Here is a 20,953-nt window from a genome sequence, read left to right on the forward strand (position 1 = left end):
TGTGACGGCGCTCCCAGAGCAGGCCGGTATTTGAAGGGAGATGATCTTAGGGCAGCCGGACCGTCCGAGGAGGGAACTGACGGGTCTGAGAGCAAGCGGCTCCTGAGACGGGGTGTGCCCCTCTTGGGGGGGCGGCCTCGCGGGGGGCCGTCCTTGGTTAGGACAAAGCAGGGAGCCCCGGGCGGGACAGCGGAGGCTTTCGAGGACCAAGGCCTGTGGGCGGGGTCTGGTTGCGGAGGCAGGTGACATCCCGGGAGCCCCCAGCATGTCCCTGGTGACGGGCAGACAGGCCCCGAGGCCCGAGGGGGCTGGGCCAGCGGGCAGCTCTGCTGACGTGGCAGAGCGGTCCCCACTCTGAGCTCTGCGGGTCCCCCTGAGACCCCGGCGTGGACCCGCCGAGGGTCCTGAAGGAGAGGCTGCAGTGGTACGGCCAGGAGCTTCCAGAAACGGCGGGCCGTCTTCAAGGGCTGGGGAGCGCCAGCCGCCTGAGCAATAGATGAAGATGTCTTCTTAAAAGTGCTGATGTTTTCAACAAAGACTCTGAAACAAGTGAAAAAACACAGGCAAGCCAATAAGTGAAAAAAAGCAAAGACAAGCTAACCTTTCATGTGTTCTCATGGAAAAGCTTTGTCTTCTCCTAAAATTGCAGTTTGGCTTGTTTCCTACATCAATTTACATGTAAACTCCGAAGTTCTAGCCCTTTTATTGTGACACAAACAACCAAACCAACCTTTACCTTCTTATTGTTTTTGAGGCTGAATCTTGGGAAAATTCCGGATCACATCTTCTCTTTTCGGGTTGGTCATAAATCACCTGACCTGTCACTGCTGTGAAAACTCCTGGGCAACTAAGACGACGGGGAGTTGGCGGGTCTGCAGCCCCGAGCCCACGACCTCAGCTTCTCTCACCAGCTAGAACAGCGGGCCGGGCCTGCGCTCTGGGACCCGCTCCCTGAATTCCTGCTCGTCTCAGGAAACCACGGTTCAGGTTGGATGCCCGGCGCCCCCGGTGGACGTCACAGGTACCGAGTGTCTCGGCCTTCACTGTTGCTTGCAATCCACGTAGATTCCATTCCAGTTATTAGCCTTCCTTCTAGTTTTACTGTAGAAAATGTAGGGAAAACATGTTGGCATCTCTAGACTGAGAACTGTACTTTGAAACATAAACGTAAATGTTAACTGTGGAAACAGAAGCATCCGTTTGCTGCACCACGTTTAAAAGCAACTCGTGGGACCCGGGACTGCCGGCCATCCTGCCGCCCCCGCGTGAGGCCGCGTTTCCAGAGGGTCTGTCCCTGCTGTGTCGTGACGACACAGGCATCCAAGGTCAGGCAGAACACGTGTAAACAGCTGCCGAGACGGAAGCAGACAGCAGGCTGGTCCCACTCAGGGGCAGAGCGGGCGCTCAGAGCTGGGGATTCAGGGACGAAGCCCCCATCTGATGCTCTGGGACTCTGAGGCCAGTCGTGCTGGACTCAGCGCCAGCCTGTGACGGACACAGGGACTCGGGGGGGAGGCGGGCCCCCCCTCCACCTGAGGACGGAGGGTCGGGCCCTCAGGCCAGGCAGACGCCCGGGACTCCATCAGCTTCCCGCTCACACCCACCACCGCGGGGCCCTGGGACCCGGCAGACCTGGAGCCCGCGTTCGCAGCCTCGGGGCCCGGCTGCGCGGTGAGGGGTGAACTTGCTGCTGCCACATCCTCGGGGGCTACTGGGCGGTGACCACAGGCTCCCCTGTAGCAGCCACGGCACCCCTTTCCTTGGCTCAATCTGTCTGCAGAGCAGCCTTGAAACTAGAAGACAGTTCACGAGCAAATGTGCTTATTGACTGACCGGGAGGGACGGGGTCCGGGCTGCTACGGCCGGGCGGTGTCCCCTCGTGTCACAGGAGGGCGAGTTCCTGACCTCCAGACGCCTGCGTGTGCCTGTGTGCACGTGTGCGTGGGCCACGACGTAGTCTGGACGCTGTTAACCTAGTTCGCGTGAAGAAAGGGACTCAGAGCCCCTGGGCCCGCTCGGCGCCGTCAGCCCAGACAGCAGACGTCACACTCCTAGAGGCAAGGCCGCCTGGCCTGGACTCAGCCTCGGGCGGTGACACGGTGCGTTAGCGCCCCCTGGGGGTCGCATGTGCCAACACGAGCGGAGGCTGAGAAACGGATTAATAGCGCGGTGGAACCGGCGGAGGTCGGGCTCCGCCTGCGAGCTGCCCAGAGAAGCCTCCTGGCCCTGTGGTCACCTGTCCGCGTCCTCCTGCTGGGCGCCTGGGGAGAGCTGAGGCTTCACAGCTCCCAGGGGCTCCAGGCGATTCTGACGTTAGATAAACCCCGTGTTACCACCAGCCCAGCAAGAGCAGTGCAGGGAGATCTGACAGGTGTCGGATGCTTGGTCCTTACAGCGATCTTATTAAATACGCGAGGCAGACCCCTTCCCACCGGGGTCTTGTCTCCCAGGGAGCGACGCTGTACGCTTCTAAGCAAAACCCTGGGACCCTGGGAACTCCTCGTGCAGGAGATGGGATCTTACAAAAGGAGCTACTCCCAGGGCGCCTCCGCGGGGCCGAGACTTAGCACGGGAAGCACCCTCCCTGCACCCATGTCACACACACACGTGACTCCCGAGAAGTTTTTCATGAACACGTTAATCGTTACAATCACGTGCACTAATGCGTGGAACTCCACAACAATATTCTGTGGCTCCTGTTCTGGAATATAATTGTGTATTTTAATTTGCTGTGGAACAGGGGTATTAAAACTCCCAGGACGGTGTGGAGACCCCAGGGTGCGGATGTGACAGCTCTGCAAACACAGAAACCCATCCTGTCTGCACCTGAACTTCCAATCTCTGACCGTTTTCAGTGTCAGTTATTCTGCTCCAGACGGAGACTCCAGGGAGTAAACAGCGGACGCTCTGCATCTGTCACACACACACACCCCTTGGCTGCGGAGATAGGTCCCCTGGTCACTAGCCCAACCTAAGCAGGCGATCAGCTACAAAAGGAAGTGAGGTGATGACTGAGGCTGGATGCTACGCTGCAGGAAAGGGAACAGAATCCCACCAATTTCTACTCAATGTATTTCAAAACTTTAGACCTTTAAATTACATACCAAGTATGTCTTGAGAGATTCTTGGATAAATGTTTATACTGTCAAAATATAAATTGTCTGAATTTACAACTTTTTTCAACTTTGCAACTTTTACTATGAAATGCATGTAACTTTAACACTCAAATCTGATTTCACATAAACTGAATTTACTATTTTGGTTTGATAACTATGACGTCAGTAACAACTTGCAGAGCACAATTTAAAGAGCAAAAAGCTTATCTTGATTAACTTCACGGTAACACCTTCTATTTTCTATGGTTTACACCACAATTCTCAGCAAGCGAACCCGTCAGGAAGAGACCGTGGCCCTGACATCCCTTCATGGACGCCTGCTGAGATTGTAAGGATGCCGGCAGAAGGTGACAGCCAAGTGACACGCAGTTAGTTCAAAACAGTCACAAACACACTGTCATCTTTACAGTTTTGCTTATTTATTTCATGTAGATGTTAGCTGATGTGTAAATGTTTTGTGGTCTGTTTCATTTACTTACACAAACTTCCATCAGATGCCCAAACAACGTCACTGGGCATCCTTCTCTGGCTCCAAATCCACCCCCTTTTGCTAAAGCTTTGGGGTGAGAAGGGACCGCAGGAAACCAGGAATGGGGATATGCTTTCCTTCAACAGACCAGGAGGCCCCCTGTGAACCCCTCCTGTCAAGCCCCACGCAGCAAGGCTCATACACCCCAAACCCTCTGGGGACACTTCTGGCTTGTAGGATTTCCCCAAGCAGGAGGACAGAGAAATATTTGTTAACACTGAATTAGCCACTGAATGTGAACTTACTAAAAAGTTAAAAAATAGTCTGTTTGTGAAAATAAAACTGTTCCAAAAAAATTGCACACGCCAGTGAACAAAAAGGCCCACATCATGTCTTTAGGTTGATATGCCATTAACGCCAAATTTATGCAAAGTTAACAATGTTATTACACTACTGTCACAGGAAAACTGAGATCCAGTCAGACAGTCCCATATTAAGAGAGCCCAAGTAATTATGGACAGTGAAAATGCCCCAGAACCTCCTTGGCTTGTGTGGCCGAGGCCAGGATGTTCCTATCCATGCATTCTGTCCCCTGGGCCCTGGCCCGACCGCACAGCTGGAGGGGACCAGCCTCCCGCCCTCAGCCCCTCCCACCATACCCGTGCTCCCAGGGCACCGCGCTCACAGGGAACCGGCCAGCTCTGCCCTGCTCTCCGAGGAAATCACTCGGGATGCAGTGGACTCTTCTGAAGCCATGAGACCATTAGACACCCTGAAGTGGAAATTTCCAGAAATGCACAATGAGGCATGCTGCCAGGTACAAGAAATTTAAAATCTGACTTCACATGAGATGCTGTTTTTTAAGCCGATTTTTAAAACATTCAATACAGAAGTTTAAGACATCAAGGAGGGACTGGAAAAAATTTCAGGATAAGATCTCCAGTAGCTTTATCTAGGAAGTTCTACCTACACACTTCTACAACTAATGTCAAAATTCAGGAAATAATTTCTCTACTGAGAGTTTACAACTACCTAGAAAAACTTTATATATCTGGATTTCAAGATTTAATTTCATAATCTGTCAAAGTGTCACCTTTTGAGCTTCTAAATATAAAAGCTTTCATATGAACAGATTTTCTTTTCTTTTTGAAATCTGAAGAATGTATTTCACTTATCTTGTGAAAATTATGGTAACTGTTCACAAAGTATTTTCTTAAACCCGAATCAGGAGCCAACAGCAGCCTCTTTACGGAACGCTGTGTGTTCAGACAGGGGCTCTGCTCACCTGTCACCCTCCAGCTGCAGCTCCACGTGTGACAAGACCACGAGCGTCCTGCACAGACGCTGGTTTACAGAGCAGACATCACAGGGAAATAGTGCACCTGCTCCGATAAACCAACAGCGTCACGTCCCAGGACACCCAAAGGGTAAAAAGAAGGTGGAATATAGGAATATAATCAATCTTTGTATTTGCCATAAAAAAATCTGTTAGTTGAAACAGGTGAATGTTGACTGTGTTTACTTGTAACTTTCCTTCCAGAAAACAACTCAAGGGGCTCATCCAGCCACTGCTTCCGTGGATCCCGACCCGGGGCCTCCGAGTGTCGTCACATCTCCAACTGGATGAAAGGCAAGGCAGCCCCTCGTGTTCTGTCCTGTGGCAGCACCACACGGAGAGGCCACCGCTGTGCAAACCAGGGTGACACGAGGTGACACGGGGTGACGGAGGTGACGGGGGTGATGGAGGTGACAGGGGTGATGGGGGTGATGGGGGTTGATGGGGATGGCAGGGTGACGGAGGTGATGGGGATGACGGGGTGATGGGAGGTGATGGGGGTGATGGAGGTGACACGGGGTGACACGAGGTGACACAGGGTGATGGAGGTGACGGGTGATGGAGGTGACAGGGGTGATGGAGGTGATAGGAGATGATGGGGGTGATGAGGGTGATGGGGGTTGACGGGGGTGACAGGGTGACGGAGGTGATGGGGATGACGGGGTGATGGGAGGTGACAGGGGGTGATGGAGGGTGATGGAGGTGACGGGGGGTGATGGAGGTGACGGGGGGTGATGGAGGTGATGGGGGGTGATGGAGGTGACGGGGGGCGACGGGGGGTGATGGAGGTGATAGGAGGTGACGGGGGTGACGGAGATGACGGGGTGATGGAGGTGATAGGAGGTGACGGGGATGATAGGGGTGATGGAGGTGATGGGGGTTGATGGGGGTGACGGGTGATGGGGTGACGGAGGTGCCCACGCGTGGATGGCACTGTCCCTCACTCAGTCACCGCCCCCACGTGGATGGACGTCTGGTAGCTCACATGGTCGCAGGAGTGCTGTGGACGCGTGGCGGCGTGCGTGGCTCCGTCTGCTTACAACTTAACTGGAGAGACGGGAGCCCCTGCAGGCCCGGCGAGGGCCCTGGTGGACGTGCGGTAAACTCTGTCCTAGAAGCTGGTCTAGGTGCGTTCCAGGAGCGGACGGGGTCTGAAGGATGCTCACGCAGGGCCGGCTCCGAGCCGTCACTCCTCCTTGGGTCTGCTCCTCGCCCTCCGCCTCTCCTGCAGGGTCCTCAGCTCGGTCATCTCGGTCAGGGTCTTGCGCACCCACAGGACCTGGGAAGAACCGTGCAGAGACGCCGTCAGAAGTGGACACGCGCCGTGTGGGGAGGACGGAGGCCTGGAGCTCTGTCACGCACGTACCACGATGGCCAGGGCGTTGAGCAGCAGGGGCGCCGAGAACACTATGGAGATGAACATGCCCCTCGAGTCGAAATACTGGTATTTCGAGAACAACCTGTTTCAAGAAAGATTTAAAGATTACGGGGCGTCACAACACGGCGTTCTCGTGATACTCTGTCTCAGGAGCCCCTCCACACAGGAGGACGAGGTGGGCGCACAGCCCCGCCTGCACACGATGGCGACCTCAGTCCCTTTATGAGGCGACCCTCCTAACCCCGTGGGGGACGACCCCCAGGCCCTCCAGGGGCATTGCGGCCCCCATGCAAGCTCAGGCCGAGCCCCCGGAGAGGGGGACACGGCGTGGCCGGGCCAGGCTGCCCCCAGCGTCCCGCTCGGTGGCGGCGCAGGACGTGACCTTTACGTCACTGACTCAGCGACAGTCATCGCCCTGGGGCCACAGTGAACAGAGCCCAGCGCGGGGTGCTCAGCATGTGCGTCTTAATTAGAAGCGGAAGAGACAAAGCGGGGGCCGGGTCGTGCGGGGGGCCGAGGGCGGGCTCCTGACCGAACGACAGGGGCCTGAAGCCGCCAGGAGGGCACGGCGGCCGGGGCACGGCTGTCACTCTGCTCTGAGGCCCGTGCGGTCCGGGTGCCGAAGGCAGAGCCGGGAGGCGGGGTGCTGATCGGGCCACGTCGTCCCCCGGGTTGCGGGGACACAGGGGGACGGCGGCGCTCCCCTCCCCACTCGTTCCAGCCTCCCGAGGGTTCCTGCCTGACCTGCGAGGTCCAGAAGGAGAAGCTGCGGCCCCCGAGGGAGGAGAAGGCCTGGGGGCGGCTCTGGAAGGGGGGCCCAGGGGAAGGGTCAACTCTACAGCGCTCACTGGACACGGAGTGGCTTGCCCGGGTGTGTGAGCAGGAAAGGACACGCGGGTGAGGACAGAATGGCCGGTGTCCCGGAAACCGGGGAACCAGCGTTTTCAGGACCAAGTAAATCGTGGGTGGATCTCAGTCTCCCCGTCACGGACTAGAGCGCTTCTGTTTTGGGGTGGGGGGCCTCCAGGGCCCACGGTGACCGAGGAGACCGGACGGTGGTCACCGTCCAAGGCTCATCGTGAAGGAGGCTGGGGGCCTCCCGGTGTGCTCTGCCGCTGACGGGGACGGTGTCACGCAGGGTCCGCGTGCCCGGGCCGCTCACCTCCAGTTCACTGCCGCCGCTTCATTGATGTACTCCGCGCAGTAGACTAAGGTCACTGAGAAGAGAGCAAGCCCACGTGAGAAGTCAGGGGACCAGCCCACCGCCACCGCCTTACACATCCTTCACAACGTGCTACGTAACGTAAACGTGACAGAACAACGCCACGCTGGATGAGACGTAACTTCTACTTCACACATAACGTGAGGGAACATTACACAGAAAGGAAACCCAAGGTGACACACGAGGCCGGTGGTCTCGGTCAGACCAGGCCAGCCCTCAGCGGGGCAGCGCCGCGGGAACCAGGCTTCCTGCCCCGACGCCACCGTGGCCGCACTGCGCCGTCTGCCGACCTCCCTGCCCCGCAGGTCACCGTCGGGTGCAAGGCCGGCAGTGGAACCCGAGGGCCCTGAGACCGGAGCTGAAGGCCACCTGCCTCCACCCTCCGGCTGCCTGGACCCCCCAGTGGTGCTGGCGGCAAAGACACGGAGGGAGCACCGACCTGAGGGGACAGGAGCCGAGGGGACGGCCCTGGCCGCCCTCACAGTCCCACCTGGAGCGCGGGGAGCGCTGGGGGCGTGGGGAGGGGGCCCACCCAGGGCGGGAGGACCGCGGGCTGGCCCAGCACCACGTGCTGCTCAGGGCCTGGAGGGGGTGGAGGAGGGGGAGGACGGCCACCAGGAGCCTCAGCCTTGTAAAAATGTGCACACCCTCCGGTTCCTGGGGTAAAATGGGGGGAGCAGTCCTTGACCCCTCCCTCGACGACTGGACCCGGAGACGCACATCAAGGAAGCAAAAGAAAGGAGACGGTAAAGGAAAAGAGAGGCCTGAGCACGGGGGGCCCACCTCCCCGGAGGGCAACGTGATGCATCGACCACGCGCCCCACTCAGGAGCTGGGGAGCAGTGAACCAGTCTGTGCTTCATTTGTAAAACTGCAGCAAATAACATCCCAATCTTCTGCAGGTGTGAGAATTAAATGCGCCATCAGATGTGTAAACGCACTTAGACCAGCATCTATCAGCCCCACGCTAAAACAGTCACCCTCTGTTCGTCCTTGAAAACAACAAACCCAAACGTAGCTCCCAGGTTCACAAAGCTGTTCAAGTATGGGCTCCTTGCATGAGGCTCTGTGGCTGAGGCCATCACCTTTTTTGTGCTTCCTGCCTCAGGGCCTTTGCACACATTATTCCCGGGGCTTGGAGTGTCCCTTCCGGCCCTCGAACGCCTGCTGCCTGGCTGGTTCCCCCGCATCCTTCCCCCCTCAGTTTACCTGTCAGGGCAGTGACTTAAGTGCGGCCCCCTCCAAGGGTTTCACGGTGCTCCTGCCTCTCCTGCCATGATGCGCAGCAGGGCTGTGGTTACTCAGTGGATGCTGGGGCCCCACCAGCTCTACGAGGCTCAGGGGCCCGTCTGTCCTGCTCACCCCTCGCGTTCCTTACTAGGGCTCTCACGTAAAGAAATGAAGTAACATCCATCCCTGACCCTCAGGACAATTTCTGTGATGCAGGCTTGCTGCTTCGCGCCTGTCCTAAGACAACCTCTTGTTTGGATTTCCCACCTTGCACAAGGCCAACTGAAAAATCACAGTTAAGATGAGTTTTGGGACTTTGTTAAACTACCAAGCAAGATCTTCAGCATCTTCCCAACGTCCGCAAGATTAAGAGCCCAGCATAGCCTCTGAGGCCCCGGCCCACCTTTCCTGCCTGAACGTACTTCTAACTGGTCAGTGTCAGAATGTGGTTCCTCTGACACCTGGCCCACCCTTTCTGTCCGTCACCCCTGTGCTCTCACCCGTTGCCTCCGCCCCAGATGCCAGGCCTGGGCCAGACATCTGTTCCTTACCCGAAGAAAAAGAGATTTTACTCACTCTTTACAGCCCCTACCATAACTTTATCTCCTCTGTGAAATCTTTCTCAATGATTCCACACAGCTCTGTTCCTTCTCCAAACCCTGTAGATCTTACCTTCAAAACTGACCCGGGCAGTGTGTTATTTTTGCACCACAGAGCTTTCCTTCCTGGTTTGCACTCCCTCCCAGAGCACGCAGAGCAGCTAAGCCCCCAGAGGAGCCTCTTGTACAGACTCAGCGTTTCGGCAAACCCAGCTCTCGTTTGTGTAACTGGTATTCAGCACCCTCCCAGGAACACAACAGGTGCTTGAGACGCCTTTCAAATCCAATATCCAAAATGTACCTTATCTTTACAGTACCCACAAGTGAAATATGGGAGCGGCCTGCAATCAAAGTAGAACACAAGACAGGAGCGTTGGGAGGCCTTACAAGTACATTCACATATCACTGGGGCTACAGAGAGAACGCGCACACGCGCTGCCGCAGCACACAGCCGTACTCACCCAGGCACTGGAAGTACTCACCGCGGAACTGTACTCACCCAGGCACAGGAAGTGCCCCACCTGCAGCTTATAGCTCCGCGATGAGAAGCAGGTGAGCAGCGCGCAGAGCACGTGGAAGGCAGCCAGCCCCACGAGCCAGGGCTCCGTCCAGTCCGTCTGCTGGAGGACACACAGCAGAAACCCCTCAGGGTCCCCCTGCACTGGACCAGGCTGCACGCTGCCTCCCCTCTGAGCACGTCCCGAGCGCCCCAGGCCTCACAGGACACGGGCAGGGGGGACAGGGACCCCCACTGCACCCACGTCCAGGGACTGTCACCCGGCCGTGCCTGGCTGCCCCCACACAGGACTGAAGGCTTTCCTACTTGTCGAACAGAACTGCACTTCAGGCTGGGAGATTCTAAAGACCCTCCTCCGCGGGGAGATGAGAAAGTGGTGCCTGGGTCGGGATGCACTCGGTCGCCCCCAGAGGCAAAGCTACCAGTTCCTTAGAGCAGTGATTAAAGCCTCAGAAATCCGGGCCACCCAAACTTGCAAGACGTGGTTTTCTCCCGCCTTTGTGACACACACCCTGCACTCCAGATAGTGCTGCGACCGCATGTCTGCTCAACTCCAGAGGTGGGCTCGTCCGCACCCCTGTACTCGGACCCCCTCCTTGAGGCTCAGGTCCCCCGGGGGCACGGGTGCTGGCGGAGCGGCCCGCGCCCCGCCACTCTGCCCACAGCGGGTCCACGCCACCCGGACCCCCCATCCCAGCCCAGGACGGCCCACCTCCCCGCTCCCCGCCGCCACGAGGTCCCAGCTCTCCCCGCAAACCCCCGACCCCCAACCGCCCCGCACCTCAGCATCCCGCCTGCCCTGAAGGTCCTCCAACCTCGTCCCGCCCCCACGCCCCAGACCCCCGCCACGCCCCGGCCCGTCCCCGTCACGCCCCGGCACCCTCCCCCGCCACGCCCCGCCACGCCCACCCAGATACTGGCCCCGACCCTGCACCCCCCCCCCCACGCACGCCTCCCGTCCGGCGCCGCCGGCCTCCCCGGCGGACGCTGGGAAATTTGGAGAGGCCCCTGCCGACAGCGACCGAACTGTCAAGGAGGCAGCAACTTACCGTGATCACGGCGGGGATGCTGACGGGGAACTTGCTGACTGAGAATGCAGACGACATCGCCCCCGGAAAGGCCCAGCCTCACCACCACCTTTTCGTCTTCCCCGCCCCGCCCGGATAGGTCAAGAAGTCCTCTGGTGTCCTGTCGCGTTATCTCCACTTGTCGCGATGCCTGCTGTGTCCGGAAGCGGCAGGCACCCTGCCATCTCGCGATATCTCCAGTGCCCGGTAACAAGTTCAAATCTCGCGAGATTCCGTGGTGTTAAAATAAATATAAGGGAATTACGAGTAGCCGCCAGCGTTGTTTTCCCCGCCGAGCTGCTGCGAGAGGGATGTTTTAGTTCTTCCTATGTGACGGGCGCTCATAAATGGCAGCTCGGAGGACTGGGGGCTAGTGGGCGTCCCTGCCTTCCTCCCCCGCAACTCCCAGGGCTGGGGGCGTGGGGTATCGCTCAGGAGAGTGACCTGGACCCCTAGGAACATAGGGGAGAGTGACCTGGATCCCGGGGACAGAAAGGGACAGTGTCCGGGACTCGGGCGGGGGACAGAGAGGGAATTGACCTGGACACTGGGGAAAACGGGACAGTGACCTGGACTCTGGGCGACAGAAGGGGACAGTGACCTGGACCCCAGAGAGAGGGGTACAGTGCCCTGCACGGAGGGGGACAGTGTCCTGGACGTCGGTGGATGGAGTGGGACAGAGGGGACAGTGCCCCTGCCCCTCTGAGAAATCAGGGTCTCCAGATGCTCACTCTACCGTCAGCTCCAGAAGTGGGTGCTGATCGCTTCTAGCTCACATGGACCTTAAAAACAAAACGGCCAGTAATTTTACCAGCTAAATGGCTTTGTTCCGGAATAGAAAGGAATTGCAGCTTGGGACATGTAATCTATGGCAAAACCACAGGCAAGTTGGGCAAACAATGGACAGGAACGTGTTATTTTATAGAGAAAATGGGGGAAGTGGAAAGAGCTGCTTTGAAGGAAAGTCCATTGGAGGAAAGGGAGAGTGAAGGGTGCTGAGGGGTTCCTATTGGCTGGGCAGTGGTGCTTTCTCATTGGCTGAGCAGTGGTGGTTTCTCATTGGATGAGTGGTGGCAGTCTCTCACTGGCTGGGCTGTTGCCAGGCGGGGAGAAAATCTTCCCTCCCATGCCGGTCTTAAGTAGGGACATCCCTGGCGTTGGGTCTGCAGAGGGCCTGAGTGGCACCTGCCTGAGCGCGTCCCCTTCTGCTTCCCATTTCCATCTTAAATGAGGTTCCCTTTATTTTCACACTAATCAGGGAATCCTGAATTCTCTGTTGATTCAAAACGCAGAATTTTAATGGAATCAATACTTGGCATCCTGGCCTGTGTCTGCAGACTAACAGGGAAACCCCTGGCTCGCAGGCACTCAGTCAGGTGAAGAGACAGACCCCGTTCTCTGGGTGGGCCTGGGGGAGGGTGTGAGGAAAAGGACTGCAGCCCGTCGCCGCCTTGAGGGTACTTGGCACCTGCAGAGCGGCAGGGGGAGGGAGAAAGTGAGCTCTTGGCAGGTGGCCTCCCTGAATGGGGGGAACAAGCCAGGATTGAACCCAAACATGTGAGCCAGGCTGCACCAGGGTTTCTCTTCCTTGCTGCCTGAGGAGCTTTCCAGAAACTTCATACTTGGCAACTCCGGCTTCCAGGGTGGGGAGGTCTCTAAGGCGCCCGCCACCCATCGTGCCCCCGCCCTCCCCATCCCTCGCTGGATAAGACGGCTCTGTCCTCCTGGCCTGACTCTCCCACAGTCCAGTCTTTACACTGCAGACACAGCCAGCTTTAAAAACATAAATTAGGTAAAGTTGTTTGCAACAAATGCATTTTCATATATTCATAGTTGTTGAATTGAGAGGTTTTAACTTACAGCATTTAATTTTAGGTGGAGAAATACTTTTCTTCTGAGTATTATGGAATAGCCAAATCTGTTATTTTTGACTCTTTTTTTCACAGATTGCCTTTACAAAATTATAGTCATTTAGAAATGTGCTTGTGAAAAGTCCATAATTATGGATAATAAAAGCTTTATAGATAAAATACAACAAATTAATATCTCACCTTCAATTTATATATTCACTATTCTGTTAGTGTCTCCTGACCTCAGGGATCTTGGAGGAGTTTGTAACTACATGGATTACAGGGCACATCGCCATGTGCTGTTTCCATTGATTTATGTTTCTGTCTCAGACATAGGAGACGGTATATTTATTGATCTTTGTCAAACTCACAACATTTTGTGCATTGCCTGGACATACTAAGAAATTTTTAAATGGAATTTGAGGGTTTAAATCATGTGTAACAATTGTGCCTTCATGTGTCAAAATTGGGGCTGCCAGGCTGTGGACTCGGGCCGGCTGTGGACTCAGGTTAGCCGTGGGCTCCTAGGTGGGGCAAGCAGGTGTTTCGACTGTGGTGGTTTGCAGACCTTGGGCTCAGCCAGGTGGGCTTTGGCCTCTGCATGTGGCGCTGATGTGGGTCTACAAAGGCAGAGACTGGGGTAGATGCCATCAGATCAGAGACACCCAACAAGGGCTCGATTTTATACAAGTCTTAGAGACATTGTTTGCTTTGGCCTTTGCAAGGCGGCTCCAGCTGTAAAGGGGGGTTTCTGGCCCAGCAAATCGTGCCCTCCACCATTCTGCAGGAAGGGCCAAGGGGTGAAGCCGGGAAGCCCTGGACCGTCCAGCAGTATACGAGTCACACCAGGGTGCCTCCAGACTGAACCTGGACGTTGGGCATCTCCGGGGCCCAACCTGCCACACAGCCAGCACTGTGTTCTTTCCTGTGGCTGCCCTGACGGAACACCCGACAGGGGGCTTAAAACAGCAGGAGACGGTCCCTCTCAGTCTGGAAGCCAGAGGTCCAAAGTCCCAGGGGCAGCAGGGCCAAGCTCCCTCTGAAGGAGGGGGGCAAGGTCCCTACTGCCTTTTCCAGCTTCCCATGGAGGATGGCAAGCCCTACATTCCACTGTCACGTGTGCCTCCATCTTCTCTTCTCATCAGGGCACCGGTCACTGAGTCAGCGTCCACCCTCCTCCAGTAGAGCCTCATCCTAGCTTGATCACATCTGCAAAGACCCTGTTTCCAATAGGGTCCCACTCACGGGGACTAGAGCTTGAACATATCTTTGGGGGACACAGTTAACCCATAACCTGTGTAACAGATAGCTCTGCCATACCCAGGGGTGCCTGCTCCGGGAATGGACACAGCAAGTGGGAAGAAAAGGTTCTGAACACAGTGGATGGGAAAAAAAGAAGGAAACCTCAGTAGGAGCTCAGGTATGTAGGTTTCAATTGCCACTATCTTAGGGAGGAAGTAATAGATGTCCTCCCCTCCCCGAGGATATAATACCTGTGTTACGGAACTCAGGTCCAGCTGCTTGCTGCTCAAAACTCAATGTTCAAAAGGTAAGTTTTGGTAGAAATGGGAAATATTGCTTTTAATCAGAAAGCCAGCAATCTGGGGAGAAGGTGGGCTGGGTGTCCCCAAAACCAACTCCGAAGATTCTGCCCGGCCACGAACGTTTTTAAAGGGAGAGAGGGGACGTAATCTCAGTTAAATCGTGGAGGTAGGAGATCAGACTCATCGCCATCCCCCACTGTGTGCAGGCTGTCGACTCCTTGGCTCTTTCTTTAGATGCTGTCTTGTTCACAGTTTGTTCACAAGATTCCTGAAAGGGGAAGCTGAGGAAAAGATCTGGTCATCTGTTAATTACTTATTCTTCATTTTTACTTCCTTGATCTGCGGGAAGAACCAACAGATTAGGCAAGGCTTTGTGTGACCAAGAGATTTGAAAGGTGTGCTTGGGTCGGAGATAAGCAGAGCATGGGGGTGGCTGGTTTAAGTTTAGTGACAAGACAAAAGGGGCCTCCTGCAGAGAGCTCGTTCCTGCCAGAAGCTGCTAACACCTGCATAATCTCAAAATTGACTTCCTTCTGGGACCGTCTCTTAATTGGCTTCGGTCCTGCTTCACAGGCCACAGCCTTCCTTATCTGAAAGAGGTTGACATGATGGGGGTGTAGTTGACCGTTACCAGAAGCAGAAACCCCTATGTTGACCTATTACTTAAATGCTCCTGAACCACTCGATGGGATGGATGTTATGGATTCACCTCGCAGTGAGGAGACTGAGACTCAGGGAAGTAAACACGCTGCCTAGCATGGCAGCCAGGGACACCGTCAGGATCTGGGCTAGACTCAGCTGATTCCAGAGACTGTTACTTTTCCGTGGCACAGACTCTGCCAGATGCTTTCCCCATCGGCCTCCTCCCAAGTGGTCCCCCTCTAATTAGAAAACGCTTCTTTGCATAGGAGGCAGCTATTCCCCAGAGTAGTAAACCGTTGGTTCAATGCCTGACTCTCTTCGCAAATACTGCCTAGTCTCAGAATGCAACTCTCCAACAATTCTGCAGACCAACAATCTGCCTTCTTGAGTTGACGTTCGGGTCTTAGGTCAGGTTGAGCTCTTCTCTCGAGGCAAAGCTGGAGTCGTGGGGTGAGGGCCCGAAATGCTGTGACTGTTAAACCATCTGTCCAGGTGAGGATTTGGTTAGAAGACGGAGCTGTCTGAGGATGGGCCTGCCGTCCTGCAGTGACTGCTCTTAGCGCTGACGTTGGATGCTTATACTCAGCGTTTACTACCCTGACCTGTCAGGGAGATGGGTTGTTGAAATCCAAGACTTCAAAGGCAGGTTTTCTCCTCGCGACGATGGCTTCTTACACCAGGGCATAAAGGGCGGGGTTCTCGGCGTCCCGCCGACGCCGGCTCCAGGGCAGAGTCGCTGGCCAAAGGCCGGGTCAGAGGAGCTGACTGCGTGCAACGCAGGGCAAGCGGGATGCTTTAGCAGCTGCCGCGCACTCCTGCTGTTCCCATGACAACCCACCCGGGAAGTGACCGGTCCGCTCCGTGGGCTCCTGTCGCCTCAGGGCGCCCGCTGCCTTCACGGCAGCCACTGGTGCGTTCCTCTAAGAGTCCAGAGCCGGTGGAGAAGGCGTTGTGGGTGTCGACTGAAAACTAATGCACAGCCTAAAAGTTGAGAATGATGTTTATTTGGCGGACAAAACTGAGGACTGAAGCCCAGGACGCAGCCTGTCAGTAGCGCTGAGGGACGGCTGTGAAGAGGTCAGGGGGGAGCCAGGATCTACAGGGGTTTTTGCCGCAAAGACCAGGCTGTCAGAACATCAAAGATGACTGTTCATTAAAGAGAACCAGACATCTCAGGTTAATGAATTTAACACTTTTCTATGCATGGGAAGATGCAAGAGTCTGGGCTCACTGGAATCGTTCCTTTGATCTGCACCTCAGCTGCCTGGGGCCAGTGTCCTGTGCTTTCCCTCCTGAGTGCCCTCAGGGGGCACCGTCTTCAGGGGGCGCTGCAGGGGCTGAGGGCGTGGCAGCGGGCATCCTCAGGGCTCACCGTCCGGGCAGCTGTGATGGCGGATGGCTTGATGGCTGCAGCATCCTTTGTCTACTGATACGGCAGCAACATTTTTCATTCACGTGGGCTTTCCTGTGCTCGGGCCGTGGGGTTTATCATCTCACTTATTTTTAAGACATTTGAGGGCTTCCCTGGTGGCGCAGTGGTTGAGAATCTGCCTGCTAACGCAGGGGACACGGGTTCGAGCCCTGGTCTGGGAAGGTCCCACATGCCGCGGAGCAACTGGGCCCGTGAGCCACAACGACTGAGCCTGCGCGTCTGGAGCCTGTGCTCCGCAACAAGAGAGGCCGCGATAGTGAGAGGCCCGCGCACCGCGATGAAGAGTGGCCCCCGCTTGCCGCAACTAGAGAAAGCCCTCGCACAGAAACGAAGACCCAACACAGCCATAAATAAATAAATAAATAAATAAATTTAAAAAGAAAAAAAGAAGAAGCTGGTCCCACGTGATGGGTGGAGAGTCGAACGCTCCTCTCCTCTCCTCTCAGGCAGCCTCTTTAAAAAAAAAGAAAAAAAAAAGACATTTGAGACAAGTAAGATATAATTTTAAATGCAGTTGTTAAGCACAAGGAAATTTCCACCTCTGCTTCAAGCAATCATTGGCTCATTCTTACCAAATTAATGGGCCAAAGACATTCTGTTGAGTATCTCTCACCTTATTCGTTTAGGGGCAACTGCTATTGTCCTGGTGCCACAGAAAGACAAAAGCCCCAAGGCATGAATGGTGCAGCCAGCAAAAGCCTGCTTGTGACTTCAAGCAAAAATCAGCAGGTGATCATTCCTGGGCTCTTGATATGCAGATAAGCCTTTGGGATTCCTTGAATGTTAGGGCCGGTGCTCTGACACGAAGAATCGTGTTGGGAGATTTGCGGGCTCCTGCACTGTGGAGGTGGCAGGGTTCCCCAAATATTACACCCTTCTTACTGGTGTAAAATCACAACGTGACACGTGGCGATCAGTTCATATTGACGTCTCCTGGGACATTTAGAGAGGCTGAGGATAGACTTCACGTGGAATATCTTAGTCCTTCTGTGACAGCTGCCAGATGATTTTCTGGGTAACATTCTGCGTGGGCTGCCATAACAAAATACCACAGACCAGGTGGGTTAAAGGACAGAAATTCACTATCTTACAATCCTGGAGGCTGGAAGTCTGAGGTCAAGGTGTCCGCAAGTTGGTTTCCTCCGAGGCCTCTCTCCTTGGCTTGGAGACCACTGTCTTCTCCCTGTGTCCTCACGTGGTCATCCCTCTGTGCCTGTCTGCGTCCCAAGCTCCTCTTCTTTTAAGGCATCAGCCATGTTGGACTACAGCCCTCCCATGTAATCTCATTTTACCTTAATTAAAGGCCATCTTTCCAAATATCATCACATTCTGAGGTACTGGGGGTAGGACCCCAACACATGAATTTGGGGCAGGCACAGTTCAGCCATGACAACTCCCAAGGGGATCATTCAGTGCAGAGAGAGGACCTTTCATGTCCTTGTTTCTAATGGGATAAGCTCTGGGAATAGTGGAATGAAAATGGACTTTAGATCAAAGAAAACGATTTGAACCTGAATTCTTTCCCTTACTGGCTGCATGACCTTGCGACTATTATTTTTTACTTATGTGAGCACTAGTTTACTCCTGTGTAAATGAGCATTCTAAGGCCTTTCTGATGTAATTTTTTGTGGACTGTGGTGATATGCCTTCACTGCCTTGCTTTGTGCCAAGTGTATGCTATCTGCCTCATAAATAATAGCTATTACTATTTCTATACTGTTTTATCCCAACTATCCCCGGGGCATCTTCTTTTCAACTTTTTTTTAATGCATAAGATGGATATTCTATCTGTTTCCAACTCTTTTCTGCGTGTGGAGGAAGCAGTGCAGATGGAGGTGAAGGGAGATGCATCAGCTACTCTCGTCATGACAGTGCTGTTTCTTTTATTTTGGGGACGGTGTTGTTCTAAACAGAACACTATATTTTATTTGCTTCTTTGAATTCCATTGCACATTGAATATTGCATCTTGGAAGAGGTTTAAAGGTCAGAAACATTTTTTTTCTGAGACTCTACAGCCAGTTCATATCCAATCACTGTAATTTTGCTTCTAATGTAAATATTCCTGCATTCATTAAACATAAGGTATTTACACAGATATTCTACTCTGAAGCTGGAGATCTAGGTTGCCTAATAAATAGGTCTCTTATTGAAGATGTGAACAGTGTTCATCTTTGCTTCCTTGATTTCTTAACTTGCCAGGTTCGTGTTCCTCTTTGTCCTAAATTGCTTCCAGTCTATTCGAGAATATAGGATGTACAGTTACTCCTTGGAAGGAGGTAGACACTTCTGACCAGTGACAGGAGGCAGGTGTGAGTTGGGCTTTCACCAAACCCTTTTCTCTTCTTCCTGGGCATGAAGCTCATCCCCGCCTCCACGTGGCCAATGGCAGTGTTAACAAGGACTTTAACCAAAAAAAGGGAAAAGGAAGTGATCGATTGAAGGTCAAACTGTGTGTGCACAGATCTTGGAAAGAGGGCTGCACCTTCTGGTTGTGTGTCTGTCACTTGGCGACACCTGGCATCCGTGTTGGGGCCTGTCTGGGTTCCCAGAGTCCCTTCCCGGCCCCTTCGGTTGTCCTGAGTCACCCTCTCCTCCAGCTTCAGCTCATGGAAATTCAGCTCTGCAAAGGAGGGGAGCGGGTGCTCGGGGGCGAGCAGGAGTCAGCAGCTGGAGGCCCCACTCGGGGAGTCCTCCTTACACCCGACTTCCGGGGCGTGTTAGTGGCTTGCAGGTCGCTATATTCGTGCGTGATCATTTTAACTTTTCTTCAGTTATTGCTTTGAAATCATGCAACTGCCAAGAAGCATGACATTTTTGTTATCACGAACTTTGTGATTAGAGCTGCTGAATTTCAATAACATCTTAAGGAATATCATAAGAAGATGAATGCAGTATCTAATCTAGAATACAAATTTACAGTGAACAGAAATAATAGTTTGTTCTGAATCACAAATCTCCTCCCACACACAAATCCACATGTAATTCTGCATAGTGTGTCTCTGGATTGTTAGTTGTGACCTGGATGAAATGATAAATTAATAATATGGTGATGACACACTTTTTCCTTTGACAGCGGAGTGAATTTAACTATTGAGAAGCAGGAAAAATTGACAACATACTTTGATGGATTGGCCATTTAACTAAAAGCCAACTGGATACATCTTTCCTTTTTGACAAAAATCAAGGTTTCTGAAGCTGCTATCCATGGTGGCCTCAGTAGATCCATGAAGCTCTGGATATCACCAAGTTTCTTCTTCAGTCTGTTTACATGTAATTTTTCTGCAGAAAATGTCTAAATCCTTAGTTAAATTCTCAGAGAGTCCATGGAGAATATCCAGTCCATTTTCTGGTTCCCAGAGCTTACATATCCTGGACTTGTCTGCTCTGTTGTTTCCCCTACGACGCATCTCCCAGTGTGCTGTGAGCTGGAGCCTTTCCCGGGGGCACACGTCCCTCCACACTCATAAAGCAGCTGAAGTGTAAATGAGGAATGAAGTGAATAAGATCAGCCCACCCAAGGCGAAGAGGAGCGCCACGCGTCTGGGCAGCTAGAATCACCACTAGGCGTTCGACCATCCCCAGCGAGAGACAGGCAGGGCCACCCTCCTGGCTGGAAAGTCCTGGATCACACATTTCCTCATAACCCTGTCAACAGAAACCCCTTTTGAGTTCAGAACTGTCCAGTTTGGGATGATAATTGTACAATCACTCTAGTTACCGGGAACATGATTGGATCAGCGAATCCAGCATCGCTTTACCTTTTTGCTGTAAATGAGTTATTTTGTCAGAAGTGATGTTTTATGTGAAATTGTGAACGGTGGATGAAGTGGTCAAGACGTCCACAGTTGGCATCAGTGGAAGAAGCACCGTGAGCCCCGGGCACCCAGTTTGGGGGGATTTTCGTGCGGCTGACCGTTGGGGGTCTGTAACCTGTGTCTGCTTCCTGTGAACATGTGAATCGTAACTGCACGGGCAGATCACAGAGGGGAAAGGGAGTGGCCATGGTGACTGAGCGCTGGCTGGAGGGACGGTGCTGACTGAAATTCACGTGTCCTCTGACACGGAGGCTTCTCTGCCGAAGGGACCTCCTGGCATGTCAGTCTATCCTTTACGGACCAAGGTAGATCTTCCTAAAACTTCACCTTCACTAATCCTACATTTATTCTTCAAATATCTGTTCATCTGACACAGGACGTGCTTGAAAATCCAGGTCAACCTCTGCCTACAGCCGTCTCTCCCATGAATGCCCTGTTTAGGCAGAATCCCCTTGCTGTCCCCATGGAAGAAGTAGCAATAGGGTGATGGATTTGCAGCCCTACCAGGGGTCAGCTGTGTCAGCAAATAGAGGGGTCTGGAAATGAGGACTATGGGTAAACACATCGCGTGCGTTCAGACACTGACTTCGTTCCATTGAGGGGTCTGGAAATGAGGACTGTGGGTAAACACATCGCATGCTTTCCGACACTGGCTTCGCTCCACAGAAAATCTGCAGGTGGTGCTTAGCGGTCTCTTCCTCTCCTTTAACTATTACTAAATGATGCTTCCTTATCA

General features: G+C 53.9%; 1 protein-coding gene and 1 long non-coding RNA gene across 4 annotated transcripts; one reads left to right on the top strand and one right to left on the bottom strand.

Annotated features, from left to right (window-relative positions):
- The first annotated feature begins 2,481 nt into the window (after nucleotides 1-2,481).
- On the top strand, nucleotides 2,482-5,810 carry LOC309662489. 2 transcript variants are annotated; one of them, XR_014264731.1, is made up of 3 exons: nucleotides 2,482-5,322; nucleotides 5,486-5,594; nucleotides 5,738-5,810. It is a non-coding gene; the product is annotated as an uncharacterized lncRNA (long non-coding RNA). The 2 variants fall into 2 exon arrangements; XR_014264732.1 differs by lacking the exon at nucleotides 5,738-5,810 and adding an exon at nucleotides 5,643-5,677.
- A 142-nt stretch (nucleotides 5,811-5,952) lies between these two features.
- Nucleotides 5,953-11,074, bottom strand: LOC309662488 (transmembrane protein 18). Of its 2 annotated transcripts, none has more exons than XM_082465246.1 (5): nucleotides 10,916-11,065; nucleotides 9,849-9,966; nucleotides 7,462-7,516; nucleotides 6,288-6,381; nucleotides 5,953-6,200 (listed from the first exon to the last, which is right to left on the bottom strand). In XM_082465246.1, the coding sequence occupies exons 1-5, from the start codon at nucleotides 10,970-10,972 to the stop codon at nucleotides 6,108-6,110; spliced, it is 417 nt and encodes a 138-aa protein (XP_082321372.1). In that variant the 5' UTR covers nucleotides 10,973-11,065; the 3' UTR covers nucleotides 5,953-6,107. The 2 variants fall into 2 exon arrangements, with proteins under 2 accessions (XP_082321372.1, XP_082321371.1); XM_082465245.1 differs by having other exon boundaries at nucleotides 5,959-6,200; nucleotides 9,849-9,969; nucleotides 10,916-11,074.
- Between the last annotated feature and the right edge of the window lie 9,879 nt (nucleotides 11,075-20,953).

This window comes from Balaenoptera physalus (assembly GCF_965194825.1).
Source record: "Balaenoptera physalus genome assembly, chromosome: 6".
NCBI lineage: Eukaryota > Metazoa > Chordata > Mammalia > Artiodactyla > Balaenopteridae > Balaenoptera > Balaenoptera physalus.

Excerpts from the sequence above, each read along its gene's own strand:
- LOC309662488 (XM_082465245.1), bottom strand. The coding sequence starts at position 10,972 with ATGTCGTCTGCATTCTCAGTCAGCAAGTTCCCCGTCAGCATCCCCGCC. Across the intron at positions 6,382-7,461 it reads GCGGCGGCAGTGAACTGGAG|GTTGTTCTCGAAATACCAGT; the intron begins GTGAGCGGCCCG and ends TTCTTGAAACAG. Across the intron at positions 6,201-6,287 it reads TCAACGCCCTGGCCATCGTG|GTCCTGTGGGTGCGCAAGAC; the intron begins GTACGTGCGTGA and ends GGTTCTTCCCAG.